Raw genomic sequence first — 14,901 nt, 5'->3', positions numbered from 1 at the left:
TGTTTGTAGTACTTTGTTACAGCAGCTCTGGGAAACTAATATAATAGTCTATATAAAAACAATCTTGTGTGGGGTTTTTTCATGGTGTTGTCTAAAAAGGGAGTTGAAAATAGAAGATTCTAGCACTCAGTCAATGATGGACTGTGAGTCAACCAACAAAAGGGGTGCCCCAGTGGATCTGGAGCCACCATGGACCACAACAGGACTCTGGGCCCTGTAGGTGAAAAGGGCCCTTGAATGCTTTGGAATGCTCTTTCCCATTCCACAGGAGCCTTGTGTTTGGAGCTGCCCGTGCTGACCAGCATCTCGATTTCTCTTTACCTGTTCTATCTTGCCGGTGATCTCGAGGGCCTCCCTGGCTGCGTTCTTTGCCCGCTGGGCGTCAGCAGCAGCACTGCCCAGGGCTGCCTCTGCTTGCTGAGTCTGCTCACTGGCATCAGTCACCTTCTGGCTGATGTAGGACAGTCTCTTCATGGCCTCTTCAGCTTCTGCTTTTCTGTCTCCAACCTGCAGGTCGAACTCTGAAATGAAGGTAAGGAAACATCGCCATGAAGATGAAAACAAACTTACACAACCAACTTATAAATGAAGATGGAAGGGGCTGAAGTTTTTAAGAAAAATTCCAGAAAGAGTGTTATTACTGCCTGGGAACGAGATGGGTAGAGGGAGTTGTGGCTATTGCTCTTTCTTATCCAGGAGAAAGCATCTTAAAGGAGGCCTTGAAAGGACCATAATTTGTCCTTTGTGGGGAGGAAATGACACTCAGCCTACCCGGGTCCCCATCACTGTAAGAATCTTAAGACCCCAAAGCAAATCAGAAGCAGGTGGGATCTTCGAAGCCCAAAGTTTCAAGCCAGAGCCTTAAACTTGAAGCTGCCACTGACAGCAGTTGAGGGTTGGATAGGGCTGGATTTTCTGTGAAGAATATCCCATGTCTTGAGGAATTCTTTTGGTGTGTGTTTTGTTTTGTTTTTGTTTAGTGAAGAAGCCTGAAACTTAACCAAAGCTCTAAGGCACAGACCTAAATTTCCTGGGATCTGGGTGCTGTGACAAAGCTTGCCCCATAATCACAACAAATTGACCTATACTGGAACCAACCAGGCTACAACAACAACAACAACAAGAATGAAAAAGAAAAATATCTGTATGGTAGTAAGGTGTTGGATCTGTGAGGGACCCTACAGATCACTTAGCTTAACCTTCTTCCTTCAAAGAGAAAGTTGAGGTCTGGAAAGGCCTTGTGACTTCCTTATGGACACCCAGCCAGCTCAGCCTGGTCACGGGATCCGGCAGAGATCGGAACTCAAACCTTATGACATCTAGCTCAATTCTTTCCCCTGCACCAAACATTAATGAAAACTTTTTCTTTATAAAGTTATTTATTATGTGTCTATGAATACTCCCAATGTACCTATCACTTAGAGAGTTTTATGAGGATTCAAAATAAAGCAAAGTCATGGTTGCACTTTTAAAATGCTCAAGGGACCTGAACCATGAACTACTCACCTCTAAGGTTCTTTAAGATGTTCTCAACTTCATAAAAAGTGGCATTGCCCATACTTAGTGCTTCTTGGGCTCTGCTTTTAGCAAGGTTGGCCCGGGAAAGTAGCTGAGCTGATTGCTGTAAAGAGGCAGAGAGAACAAGATGAGCATAAATGTTAACATATACCTGGGAAGTGCATTCCTGCAAGCAAAATCGTTTCAACACATTTCTCTTTGTGACAACAGAGTGCTGTGACTCACCCAAGAGTATAGTGGTGCTGGAGCAAACCCCTGCACAATCTGGGACAAAGCAAACACTGTAACCCAATGACCCAAAAGGATCCCATTCAGAGAACAGTCTCAACTCTAGTCCATTATCAGAGATAAGAAGTTTTGCAAATCGTAATTTTTAACTCTGGATACTTTCTGAAGCCAAGTTAGCAGACAGAGTTGGACCAAAATGGGACCCACAAGGCCTGGGTCCTATTCCTAGATCTGAGGGCTGATTCAGTGGGTAAAGTTGAGCTAATTACATCAAGGTCTCTATATCTTAGTCACTTCCTCTGTATGCAGTGGTACCATGATCTTTTAGAGAATTTCTATTTTCCCCCCCATATTTGTTCACACGGCAGGCATTTAATGCATGCTTGTTGAGTGAGTGCATTAAAAAGATACCTGTCTCTCATTCTTTCCGTTCTGTAAGAGCTGCCGGGTTTCTTCTTCCCAGTTTCCCAGATTGCTCTGCACACGCTTGAAATCATCCATATGCTTCGTCACCAGGCTTGAGAGAGAATCAGCTTTTTGTCTGATCCTCTTTGCTTCTTCCTGTGATCAAAGGAAATAAGTCAACTCTCTGCTCGTCAGTTACCACACCAGTCTTCGTAGGACCTGCCATCATTGTTTGAAAACAACAACATGGGCCCAAAGTCTAACAGGCACAACGCCAAAGCAGTCCCCCTCCACCCCACCCCCGCCCCCCGCGCCCCAGGCATCAAACAGGTCTTCTTTTTAAAACTTATTTTTAATTGTAGTTGACATATAATATTATATTAGTGTCAAGTGTACACCATAGTGATTCAACCTAAAAAGCGATCACCATAATAAGTCTAGTAATCATCTGTCACCACACATTACTATGATGATATTTGATTATATTCTCTATGATGTACGTTACATCCTTATGACTTACTTTATAGTTGGAAGTTTGTACTTCTTAATCCCCTTCCCCTTTTCTACCCATACCACCATCCTCAAAGAGGTTTTGTGTCTGTTTTCATTATATTTCCTGTTTTATCACATATATATATACATATATATATGAACATTTTTTAAAAATATATTTTATTGATTTTTTACAGAGAGGAAGGAAGAGGGATAGAGAGTTAGAAACATCGATGAGAGAGAAACATTAATCAGCTGCCTCCTGCACACTCCCTACTGGGTATGTGCCTACAACCAAGGTACATGCCCTTGAACGGAATCAAACCTGGGACCCTTGAGTCCGTAGGCTGACGCTCTATCCACTGAGCCAAACTGGTTAGGGCTATATGAGCATTTTTGTGGGAAGCATTGAGAGTGCTTTTTGTGGTAGGTAGAAAGCCAAATCTTCTTAATCTAAGTTTGGAACTGATGACAGAAATAACAAAAACTGTGAACAGAACACACGTCTTTTGAGTGGCTATACATAGTATTATAGATTTCACCTACATGTAAGTATCAAATTTTTTTAAAAATATATTTTATTGATTTTTTACAGAGAGGAAGGGAGAGAGAGATAGAGAGTTAGAAATATCGATGAGAGAGAAACATCGAACAGCTGCCTCCTGCACATCTCCTACTGGGGATGTGCCCGCAGCCCAGGTACATGCCCTTGACCGGAATCGAACCTGGGACCTTTCAGTCCGCAGGCCGATGCTCTATCCACTGAGCCAAACCAGTTTCGGCAGTATCAAATTTTATCTATAATAATTTCCCACAGTTTTCTTCAACAGTCCCCAAAAGTAGGGAAGAGATATAAAACCTTTATCCATAAATTGGTTAGGGATGTGAGCCGAGGCCTTTTCAAATACCAAGATTGGGATTAAAGAACAAGGACATGGGTAATAAGAAAAATATATACTCCTCCTAATCTATGCAAGAAAGATCAACATTGAGACAAAACTGAATGACTGAACGATATGATGGAACCACCCCCCAGAGAAGAAAACAGCCTGGCTTCCGCTCATCAGCACACAGGTGAGATGTCCTTACCTGCAAGGACTGATCAGTGACTCCCTGGAGCTGAGACATGGAATTGAGAAGGCGGAGACTATGTTGATAAGACTTATCTGCTTCGATGTCAGTTTCAGTGGCCTCCCTGGACAACTGCTGAGCCAGAGACTTCGTTTTCTCCAATCTGCAAAGGGGAAAGAGGGAGGAGTTTGTGAGAATGCACTCTTTTTATTAAAAGCAAAAATCCATCATGTTGTCTTAAAGTACGTAGTTGGAATTATCAGGAAAGCCAAATGAGGTTATGTGTCAATTATGTGCTCCTCTACCATCTAAACACAAGCCTTAAAATTGATATAGGTTGGCTAAGGACAATTCAATCCATTTCCCAATTCTTTTTTTTTTAAGTCATTTTTTTGTACATGAACACATATAGGAATCCCTTATTTATTTATTTTTAAATGTATTTTTATTTATTTTAGAGAGGAAGGGAGAGTGATAGAAACATCAATGATGAGAATCATTGATCAGCTGCCTCCTGCACGCCCCCTACTGGCAATCGAGCCCACAACCCAGGCACGTGCCCTTGACAGGAATCGAATCCAGGACCCTTCAGTCTGCAGGCTAATGAGCCAAACCAGCCAGGGTTTTTCCCAATTCTTGATAATATAAATATATTGCTGTTATAATCTCCATTCCACTAGGTGGATTTACTCACATACATCTTTTAAACACTACAGAGGGTGGCCATATCTCCGAGCATGCAATATCTCAATCAAAACACATATTTTACTTAGATTAACCTACTTTTTCTTCCTCCAGCCTTAAAGGTATCTGTTTTGCCCTAAAGTAAGTCTTTCATTCTCTTAATATTAATATATTTTTTTAAAGAAACAGTTTGCATTATACCCCAACATTGCAGATGACATTGGTCCCGTGAGGACCCGCTGAAACATACTTTCCCACAAGCCCTTGCACCACGGAGCCGTCCAGGCTGCCGCTGCCGCCTCCTTCCCGAATAGCCTTGTGCGCCAGTGACAGAGCTTGTTTGGAATAATCTTCGGTTTCCCTTGCCAGCTGCTCCATGTTCCTGGCTGACTCCTCATGGCTGAAAGAATTAAAAATGAATAATTTGGGTTTTCATAGCAAGAGCCTCCTTGAGGCCTTTTATTTAAATGAAGGGAGAGGAGCACGGGAACTGGTTTGGCTAGAAATGCCAAATAGAATTGACCCAGTTAGGTGGAATTAGAGGGACTGTCAAGAAACAGGAGGTGTTCTGCAGGAGTAGGTAGCCTCGTATCATTGACTTTTGGGTGATCTTTTCCATTTATGGCAAACCCAGGAGAGGCCTGGGGTGGGGCTCGGGATGGCTGGGAGCAGTAGTGAGGGGATAAAATATTGCATTTATAAGCTGTTTTCTGCAGGGGGAAAAACAAACAAAAACCCAAAAACCCTGGGTCTATTTCATTCAGGATGTAACCTCTTACTTACATGCTACAACTCTAAACTAGGCCATCACCAGGGGGCACAAAACCAATCAATGAAAGTCCCCCACATGCTTTTGTCCTCCTGGTTCTGGAAAGCGATAAAAACAAACTCCAAGGCAGCTCATGCTACAAAACCCCAAGCCAGCCCAGACTGAATTCCATGTGGGATTAGCAGAACACGCTGCCCTGCTGAGCAGTGGGCTCTGGGCAAACCGCTGCAACACGGCAGCACAGTCAGGCAGGACAGAGGAGCTGCCTGAGGTCATGGGGGCCCAGCAGAGCTGCTGTTCAGGGGGAAGGCCCCCTCTGCAGACTCAGCTCCTCCCCTCCCACCCCCCAGGCTGGCAGAGACTCATTGTTCCTCGTTCCCAGGCTCGCTGTGGGAGCCTGGGAGTCCCTCAAAGCTGCAGCATGTTCTTTTCCAAGGGCGGATTCATTTCTTGGGGCCCAAGGACTCACATCTGACACACACCAAAGTCATGTCGTGAGTCACAGAAAAATCCGGGAACACCCTGACCCCCAACTTCTGCCAAATGACCATGTCTAGTGGCCACCAACTTATCAAGGGAAGTGGTTAAAAAATGAGCCCGGAGGTCATGAATATGGTGCTTGGGGAGGGAACGCCCTGTAGTGTTGTTCAGGTCTGACCTGGCAGAGATGGTCTAAAGCAGGGGTGCCCTCTGATCATGCTCACCTGTTTGCCAATCTCATGGCCTCCTGAGCCAGACTTTTGAAGTCATTTGGTCCCACGTAGTGGTCTGGGGATGGGATGTTCTGTGAAAAAGGAAAATCGGTTAAGGCTTTGCCCTTGGCCATGAAGCCTAAGCAAGTCTGCATCTTCCTGTCGGAACCACTCGTCATTAGCCACACAGCATTCTACACCATGCAACACAGAGTCCCAAGTGACCATGGTCATTACAATTAAAAAGAAGTGAAAAGAAGAAACAGCAAGAATAAGGTTGAAATTCGTCTTCAAAATAAATCTGGATAGGTAGAGATGCATTAAAAATATACATATGTTTATATTTTCATATGTATTCCAAGTCCAGCAGACTATATATCAAGTTATAATGGTGGTTATTTCTTAGTAATGGGATTACAGGGGGGAGGAGTTATTTATTTTCTAAATTTTTCTACAATAAATTTTCCTCAGTATAATAATCTGACTGTCTTCTGATTTCCTTTATTCATCTTCCACCCACCCATTTGTATAACTGTCACTTTGCCTTCTTTATTCTGAAATAGAAGAGTGCTCATTCAAATTTCTCCCTCCTACCATACTACAAACTACATCATCAAGACAATCATACTGACCATTTTTTCCCTTTACCTTATTTTTAAATTTTCCCCCCATCACCATTTACCCCTCATATACCCTCTTCCACCTCCACCCAGCCCCACTAGCAACGATTTTTATTTCCCATTTTCAGGACCATGTTTCCATGCCCTCCTTCCTTTACTTTTCATTTGTTCTTTCGGTAGTTTCTTCATTCATTCCTGCAGCAAACATCACAGCCACACACTGTGCTAGGGGCCTGAGAATGTGAATATGAACCCAGATCCTGCCCTCTGGGACCTAACAAGCTAGAAGACAGGCAGAGAGAAGGGAGAAGAGACAGGCCCAAGAGGAAGACATGGTTAGCAAGAAATGAATCAGGGAGAGTAACACAGCGCAGTAAAATGGGACATGGGGGAGGGGAGGACACTAAAGAACACAAAATCAGGTGTGACTGTTTCAAGGGACAGAAGTCCAGCTCTCTGCCAGATGGACCAGAAGACCCGAGAAACAGCCAGTGAGCCAGTGACGCCTGCGGACGGGTCCCCGACAGAGCCAGGTCTCAGCACCCTCAGCCAGCACCACCTACCGTGTTGCGAAGAGAAGACCCGCTCTCCTCCACGCTCAGGCGCATCTGAGTGATGAGCCTCCGGGTGTCCTGAACTCGATTCTGATACTGACTGCCCAGGGCCTGAAACCTCTCCACCGTCATCTTGAGCTCATCCAGGCGGTTCCGGTAGGTATTTTCTTGGCTCCTTGCCTTGGCCAACCGGGGGCTGAGAGACCGCATGGCCCCTGGACAGCAACAAGGAAAGGGAGGATGAGCTTTTTTGAAGTCAGCACGGTGATCAATCATACTAGAGGGCTGACAAGGGGACTTCGGCTGGCCTATGGCAAGATGGTGCAAACTCAATAGATGAATGCATGCAACTGCTCTTTTATCTCCACCATTCATTTCCCAGGAGAATGTCACAGACAGGCCTTGCCCCTCCGCAAGGGCTGGGCAGCGATACCTGCTGAACTGGTACCCAGAGAAGAGTCTGAGACCTCAGGTGGCAATGCTTTCTAGGACTATGCATTCTCTCCTGTCTGAAGGGGAAGTGGCCTCCATCACCTTGTGAAATCTGGGCTTCTTTCAGCATGTCCTGAAGGGCCTGCTCAGCCTGCTGCATCCTGCCTTCCAGCTCCGCGTTGGGTGCTCCTCCTCCACCGCCCTGAGCCTTCGAAATCAGGTCCTCCAGGCTCTGGAGCTGCTGCACAAACTGATCCATCTGAAACCACACAGGGAAGAGGATCAGAACACATCATGGTCGGACACCAGGTATCCAGGGGATAAAAGCTAAAGGCCCAGAAATGCATAGCAGGCCATGGTGGTCCAAAGTTCAGACTGTAGGCCTGGACTCTCGGCCCCACTACTCACTAGCTCTGTGACCTTGGGCATGTCACTTCTTTACCCATAAGTGGGGATAATAACAATAATATCTCATAGAGTTATTACTTGGACTCAATATTTCTATAGTGCTAAGAACAGTGCCTGGAACAAAGAAATTGCTACAGAGGGATGGTTAAATACGTAAATTTTAAAACAGGCTGCCCGGCCTGTGTGGCTCAGTGTTTGAGCATCAACCTATAAACCAGGGGTTCATGGTTCGATTCCCAGGTTTCAGGATCAATCCCCAGTGTGGGGTGCACAGGAAGCAACCGATCAATGATTCTCTCTCATCATCGATGTTCTATCTTTCTCTCCCTCCCTCTCCCTTCCTCTCTGACAGCAATAAAAATATATTTTAGAAAAACAGGTTGAGTTTGTCCTACATTTAGGGTTCTATTTGGGCCCCTTCTTCCCCCACCCCTCATTCCAGTAAGATACTATTTAATAATTAACAACAACATCAATTTCATTCTTCTCTGGAATATAAATGAGACATTTCTGAAAGCCATCTCTGTTTAGACAGCCTTGAGACCTTCTGGACTCCTCATATCTTTTGTGTGTTTAAGTTTTTCTTCATTTGCCTTACAAGGACAGCTCTTGGGAAAAAATCCTAGGAAGTGGCATATTATAGTGGGAAAATCACTGAACTCAAAGTCAGGGGCATGGGTGGGATTCCCAGGTCCACGTGGTCGTGTGACTTCAAAAGGCTGTACATTTTTTTGAGACTGTTTTCTCAATGAAAACTGAGGTCAGAATGCTTTTTCTCCCAACTTAACTAAGCTATCACAAATACCAAATGAGACGATATCTACAAAAGGGGTTTTCAAATGACACATGGAAGAACATAAATCAGAAGTGTTATTACTGTTATAAAGAATTTTTTAATACAGTAATTTTTAGAGAAAAAATAGTAGCCCTTCCCTCCACCCCCCAAGGAGACTAGGAGGGTCCTAGAGCTATGGCAGAACCACCCAGCAGACACTGGAAGACTTTACTCATGAGGTGAGGGGGGCGTTAGCATGCCCACCTGAATCTTCACTTGATCATAGCAAGCTGGGCAGTTGGTTAATGCTGCGTGCTCACAGTTGGGGCCACCAAATCCTGGCTTACAAACGCAGCTGCCATCGCTTCGACACTCCACAGGCTCAGAGCCCATTGGGTTACAGTTGCAAGCTAGAGACAAAAGACAAACCATTCCTATCAAGCTAAGTCCAGAAACCGGAGGTGTAGCAAAATAAAAGGAAGATCAAGTCAGCACTCATACCATGTCACTGATTCACACTGGGTGAGATGCATCTCTTGGCTATGGCTCTAAGCACATTCCTAATACAGTTAGGTTTCAGGAATCATCTGGCAAGTCTGTTTGCTGTGTGTGGGGGTGAAGAAATATTACAACAGCCCATCCCTTCTAGTGGCACTTATTTTTTCCCTCCTGTTAACTTGTAAGCCTGTTGGAGATTCAGCAGGCACTCTGACTTTGCTCACAAGGTGAATAGCATTTCTTCTGGGACTAATCTGTGCCAGATGTTGACTTCTTCTATTTTACAGATGAGGAATATGAGCTCAGAGAGGTTAAGTAACTTGTTCAAGGTCACACAGCAAGTAAATGGCCAGCTCGAAGGAGAACTTGAAAAGAGCCAATGCCCTTTTCCTTCTGTCCTGCTGCCTTTGTTGTATGAAATGCAGTAAGAAAGCAATACCTTTAACCAGTTGGTCAAATTAATTGTGTGCACCTACTATGTGCCACATTCTATTCTAAAGGCTGAGGATATAACGGAAGGTGAGACATCATTCTAATGGCGGTACAGTGATTCTCTGGGCTGCTCTATGTTCAGTGCTCACAAAATACTCGGTATCTATAATAATAAAAGCATAATATGCTAATTAGACTGGACGTCCTTCCAGATAACTTTGTGGACGAAGCTGGGGCTGCAAGGGAAGCCTGGGTCCTGGGTGCCTGCCAGTGGCCAGACGGAAGCCTGGATCTCAGGTGCCGGGTGCCGGAGGGAAGCCGGTGCTGGCAGCCAGGGGAAGGAAGGCCTACTCTTGCACGAATTTTGTGCATCAGGCCTCTAGTGTAGTAATAATCACATATCTTACTGTACTGTCATTCTTTGCTTACGTATTTGTATCTTCCTTATTAGCGTATGAGCTTTTTGGGAACTGGGACTGACTTACTCATCATTATAACCTTAGTATCAAGCTCCATGTTGGGTACCTGGTAGGTGCTTCACAAAAGATAGCCGAGTGAAGAAATGTATGGTCTAAAGCCAGTGAAATCCCTATTAATAGCCTCTTATAACTAGAACTAGAGGCCCTGTGCACAAAAATTTGTGCACTGGGGGGGGCGTCCCCCAGCCCGGCCTGTGCCCTCTCACAGTCTGGGACCCCTCGGGAGATAACGACCTGCTGGCTTAGGCCTGCTCCCGGGTGGCAGAGGGCAGGCCCAATCCCTAGGTGCAGCCCCTGGTCAGGCTCAGAGCAGGGCCGATTGGGGAGTTGGGGCGCCGCCCCGTCATGCACAGAGCAGGGCGGATCGGGAGGTTGCAATGCCACCCTCAGTCACGCTCAGGGTAGACTGATTCGGGGGTTGGGGCACTGCCCCCTGTTACACTCAAGGCAGGGTCAATGGGGAGGTTGCGGTGCCACCCCCTGTCACGCACAGAGCAGGGCCGATCAGGGGGTTGAGGCGCTGCCCCCTGTCACTCACAGAACAAGGCCCATCAGGGGGTTGAGGAGCTCCCCACTGTCACTCACAGAGTAGGGCCGATAGGGGAGCTGGGACACCGCCCCCTGTCACACACAGAGCAGGGCGGATCAAGGGGTTGGGGCGCTGCACCCTGTCACACTCAGGGCAGGGCCAATAGGGAGGTTATGGCTCTACCCTGTCACACACAGAGCAAGGCCCGTGGAGGGGGATTGGGGTGCCACCATCTATTACCCACAGAACAGGGCCGATCAGGGGGTTGGGGCGCCACCACTGTCACACTCAGGGCAGGGCCGATGGAGAGGTTATGGTTCTACCCTGTCACACACAGAGCAGGGCCCGTGGGGGGTTGGGGCACCGCACCCTGTCACACACAGAGCAGGGCCGATCAGGGGGTTGGTGCGCTGCACCCTGTCACACACAGAGCCGCAGGGCAATCGGGGGATTGGGGAGCTCCCCCCCTATCAGGCACAGAGCAGGGCTGATCAGGAGGTTTGGGCGCTGCCCCCTGTCACGCTGATCCCGGTGCCGGGAGCCTCGCTGCTCCGGTGCTCCCAGTGCCGGGAGCCTCGCTGCTCCGCTGATCCCGGTGCTGGGAGGCATATTACCCTTTTACTATATAAGATAGAGGCCTGGTGCATGGGTGGGGGCCGGCTGGTTTGCCCTGAAGGGTGTCCTGGATGAGGGTGGGGGTCCCCACTGGGGTACCTGGCCAGGCTGGCTGAGGGGCTGAGGGCTGTTTTCCCGCTGGCAGTTGACTAAAAGCTCCCAACTGCTCCTTGTTTTCTTTTTTTTTTTATTCTGGGCCAGCTTTAGCTCTGAGGCCTCCCTGCTGAAAACATGGATACAATGTTGCGGTCCGGGGCTGACTGAAAGCTGGTTTTATTTAGCTTCTTATTTGCAACATAGTAATAGTTGCTTAGAGTTGCAGTTGAGAGTCCGGCAAGTGAGGCGGGGAACGTTGGAGTCTGCAGTTCCTGGAGCAAGCAAGCCTCCCTGCTCGCTTCAGTGCATGGCTGCCGGCCGCCATCTTGGCTGACAGTTAATTTGCATAAGGATACGCTGATTAGCCAATGGGAAGGGTAGCGGTCGTACGCCAATTACCATGTTTCTCTTTTATTAGTGTAGATTATCTGGTTTAAAGTATACTTTCTCTAAGCTGTCTTATCTTTGCAACCACTTTGAGTTAAATATTATTCATCCATATGAGGAAACTGAAGCTCAAAGAAATTAACTGGTAGAATCGGAATACTACAGTAGGCATGTTAAAAAGCTGGACTTGTAGGCTTTTCCCACCATGGAGTACTTTCTAGCACATCACAGCAAATCCACAGGTTGGGGTCAGGGCAGGTGGGATTCGTGCTCCTGGGCAGAAACCCTGGGTTGCAAGCCCGGGTTGCACGGAGGTCCTCGGGCATTTCCAGGGTGGACACTCTGGTGTCAGTGGGAGGTCTGGGCTCCTGCAGACACTTGGGGAATCAGGTGTCCTCCAATCTGGGCCTCCAGAGCCACTCTGGGCCTTGTGACAAGCAAGCTCCTAAGTTCTGGGCACCAGGCCTGGTCTGAGACCCTTGCGACCAAGGGGTGAGTCTGTGGTGAGGCCAGCTCCTGGGATAGAACTTGCCTCTGGAATGTCACCTGTGCAGAGGTGGGACAGGAGGGCGGAGCCAAGAGGCCCGGGCGGCACATCCACGCTCTGATCTGAGCAGCATTAGGACACCCTAGACAGCTGCTGCTTGGAAGCCGCGTCTCTTTAGGAGACGTTTTGAACGTTGCCTTTCTACACATCAATGACAACGACTTCCCGAGAGGGTCTCAAACTACTTCACCGCCCACTCCCCGCCCCGCCTCAGCTTGTTCAGGCTCAGTGGCGAGTCATTTATTCCTGTCCTGTAACAGGTGCGGCAGCCACTTCCCTGCCCACCAGCCTTGGGACTGGGCAGAGCCTGGGGCCCCACGTTACCTCCTCTTCCACTTAGGAATGTAAACCTGACCTTGTTCACTTCTCCTCCCTGGCTTTACCCATTCGACGCCCGCCAGCTCTGTGCTCCAGCCCTGCTACAGGGGAACTGGTCCAAGGCCCGACAGGCGACGGGTCTCGGCTGTTCATGGGCCAGCTGGTCCGAGAAACCCAAGTAGCATCGCAATACGACCTGCTGCTGGCCTTGCCGATTAGCACGTTCTTACATGTGTACATACCAGCAAGCTTGCGTGTACACACACACACCTGCTTGGGGACGCAGTCCTACCTTGACACTTGTCCGCTGGGTTGGGAGCCAAGGGGTCCCCGAAGTAGCCTGCTTTGCACTGGTCGCAGTGGGCGCCGGCTGTGTTGTGGATGCACTTGAGACACCTGCCCGTCAGGCGGTCACAGTTCCCGGAGGCGCTGGGGTCCACGTTGTTGTTACACTGACAGGGCTGACAAGGCCTCATTGGGCTACGCTCCCCAAAGGGGTCCCCGAAGTAGCCCTCGGCACAGAGTTCACAGCGGGCACCTGGAAGGAACAATGGACAAGCCCAGGGGGTCATCCATCGGCAGCGAGACCAGACTCAGAGGCAGGAAGTACTCGTGGTGTCTAGAGAAGCTTCCCCCCACCCCCCCCGGCCCCCCCTCCTAACCCCAGAACAACAGCCTCAGGAGCAGGCCCTGGCGAGGGGTTGGCTCTTGCTCTCCAGGGAACAGGATGGCGGGGCGAGGCGGGCTTGGAGCAATACTCTCAAGGCTGCCGCTGACAAATGAACTCTCCTTTCAGACTGACCGACGGCAGACGTGACATTTCCAAGGTCACTATGTTTTCCTTCTCTACCTTGGTTCACTTTTAAAAACTGAGCCAAAGCATGTCTTCTGTCTGAACACTTCATCGCCTAATTACAAACCTCCTCAGACAGCTCAGATGTTTCCTCCCTGTACACCCAGCCCTTCCTCAACCCACTTCACCTCTCGGGCATCGAAATCGTCGTATCTTTAGAATGAGCCCATTTAGTTATTATAATTCCCTAGAAACTCCTTGGAATAGAAGCTCGGTCCTCGAATTCACGGCATCAAGACAGGTGGCACGGGCCTTACCAGTGACCCCGAGGGGGCAGTTATTGCACACGACCTCCTCTGTCTCGGGCATCACGGAGCAGCTGAACCCGTTGCGACAGGGGCACGGCTTGCAGCTTCGGGGGTCGTGCGGATCATTGTAGAAGCCAAGGGGGCAGTCGGCACACCCGATGTCAGGATTTTCATCCCCTGAGTAGCAGTCCCCTGGGAGGCAGAGGAAGAATGGAGACGCAGCCATGAGCAGGGTAAACTACACTTCCTTCAATTCGGGTGATGTCCGGGGTCAGGGCTTAGTAACCCAATGCCTTCCTTTCTGAAGCTTTCTTCCACGCGCTGGAGCACTGGTGTTCACCTTTGCCCTGGTACCAACTCTAAACATGGCCAAGGACCTGCATCTCACCCTCACTCTCCCATGTGGAGTAGACATGCACTTCCTCTCCTCTCCTTAGCTTCACACTGTGCCCCCAGCCCCCTCCTGCTGCCTGACACCATGTGTCCTGTCCCAACATTCATCCAGGCCTTGGCACTGCCTTTGATCTCCCCATATAATTCTTGCAACTCGACACCAACTCCCCGCCCACCCCCAGCGCTGAACCAGGACAGCCATTTCCTGTAACCTAGCACCTTTCCCACAACCTGGTGGCATTTCCACAATGAAAAGGATTGGGTGTCACAGAGCACCGTGTCCATCTTCCCCGACTCCAGCCCGGCTTTCCTTAATCCTTTTCCATCTCTGAAATGAGTTCAGGCGCAGGCTTTCTTACACAGTTCTAGCTCATCCGTGGGAGACCCCAGTCGCCTGGCTGCACCCAGCCCCCTGGTCCAGGTGTTCATTTCACTCACCTGTGTCCGGGTCGCAGGCCCCGCCCCCTTGGCAGTTACATGGAATACAGGTGCCAAAAGGTCCCAGTGTGGGTGAATCTCTTTTGTAGCCAGAAGCACAATCCTGGCAGAACTGCCCCTTGTACCCAACAGGACATACACATTGTTCAACCCAGGGTGCGGGGGCTCCGGAGATGGGGCGGGCCGAAATCAGGGTCACGTTATCCAGGTACCCAGTGCCTGCAGTGGAGAGAACAGGTTAGACAGAGCAGGTGGCAAGGTCTGATAAAGATAGACAGGCAAGCCTCTCTTTGGGTTTGATCTTTCCTAACTCACTGTCATAGGTGGTGTTCACTCACTCCGCCATGCGTGGAGGCATAGCCGTCCGTCATGACTGAGCACACAGGCTCTGGGGTCAGAAGAATCAGAGTTTAAATTCTG

The 14,901-nt window shown here is 48.7% G+C and overlaps 1 protein-coding gene across 1 annotated transcript in view; it reads right to left on the bottom strand.

Annotated features, from left to right (window-relative positions):
• LAMC2 (laminin subunit gamma 2) overlaps positions 1–14,901 on the bottom strand; it is a 71,782-nt gene that overhangs the window by 5,449 nt on the left and 51,432 nt on the right. Inside the window, exons 12-23 of the mRNA XM_070397047.1 lie at positions 14,482–14,700; positions 13,660–13,842; positions 12,842–13,087; positions 8,913–9,058; positions 7,568–7,724; positions 7,043–7,248; positions 5,872–5,951; positions 4,649–4,798; positions 3,733–3,877; positions 2,158–2,307; positions 1,507–1,621; positions 322–521 (exon numbers count right to left, since the gene is read on the bottom strand). Coding sequence (XP_070253148.1) covers positions 322–521; positions 1,507–1,621; positions 2,158–2,307; positions 3,733–3,877; positions 4,649–4,798; positions 5,872–5,951; positions 7,043–7,248; positions 7,568–7,724; positions 8,913–9,058; positions 12,842–13,087; positions 13,660–13,842; positions 14,482–14,700 — 1,997 coding nt within the window. The remainder of the gene's footprint in view (positions 1–321; positions 522–1,506; positions 1,622–2,157; positions 2,308–3,732; positions 3,878–4,648; positions 4,799–5,871; positions 5,952–7,042; positions 7,249–7,567; positions 7,725–8,912; positions 9,059–12,841; positions 13,088–13,659; positions 13,843–14,481; positions 14,701–14,901) is intronic.

This window comes from Myotis yumanensis, unplaced genomic scaffold (assembly GCF_028538775.1).
Source record: "Myotis yumanensis isolate MYYU_CA2020_CCGP unplaced genomic scaffold, mMyoYum1.0.hap1 SCAF_17, whole genome shotgun sequence".
In the NCBI taxonomy this organism is placed as follows: Eukaryota; Metazoa; Chordata; class Mammalia; order Chiroptera; family Vespertilionidae; genus Myotis; species Myotis yumanensis.
Note: the sequence above shows the minus strand (reverse complement) of the source record. Positions and strands in the feature narration are given on the sequence as shown.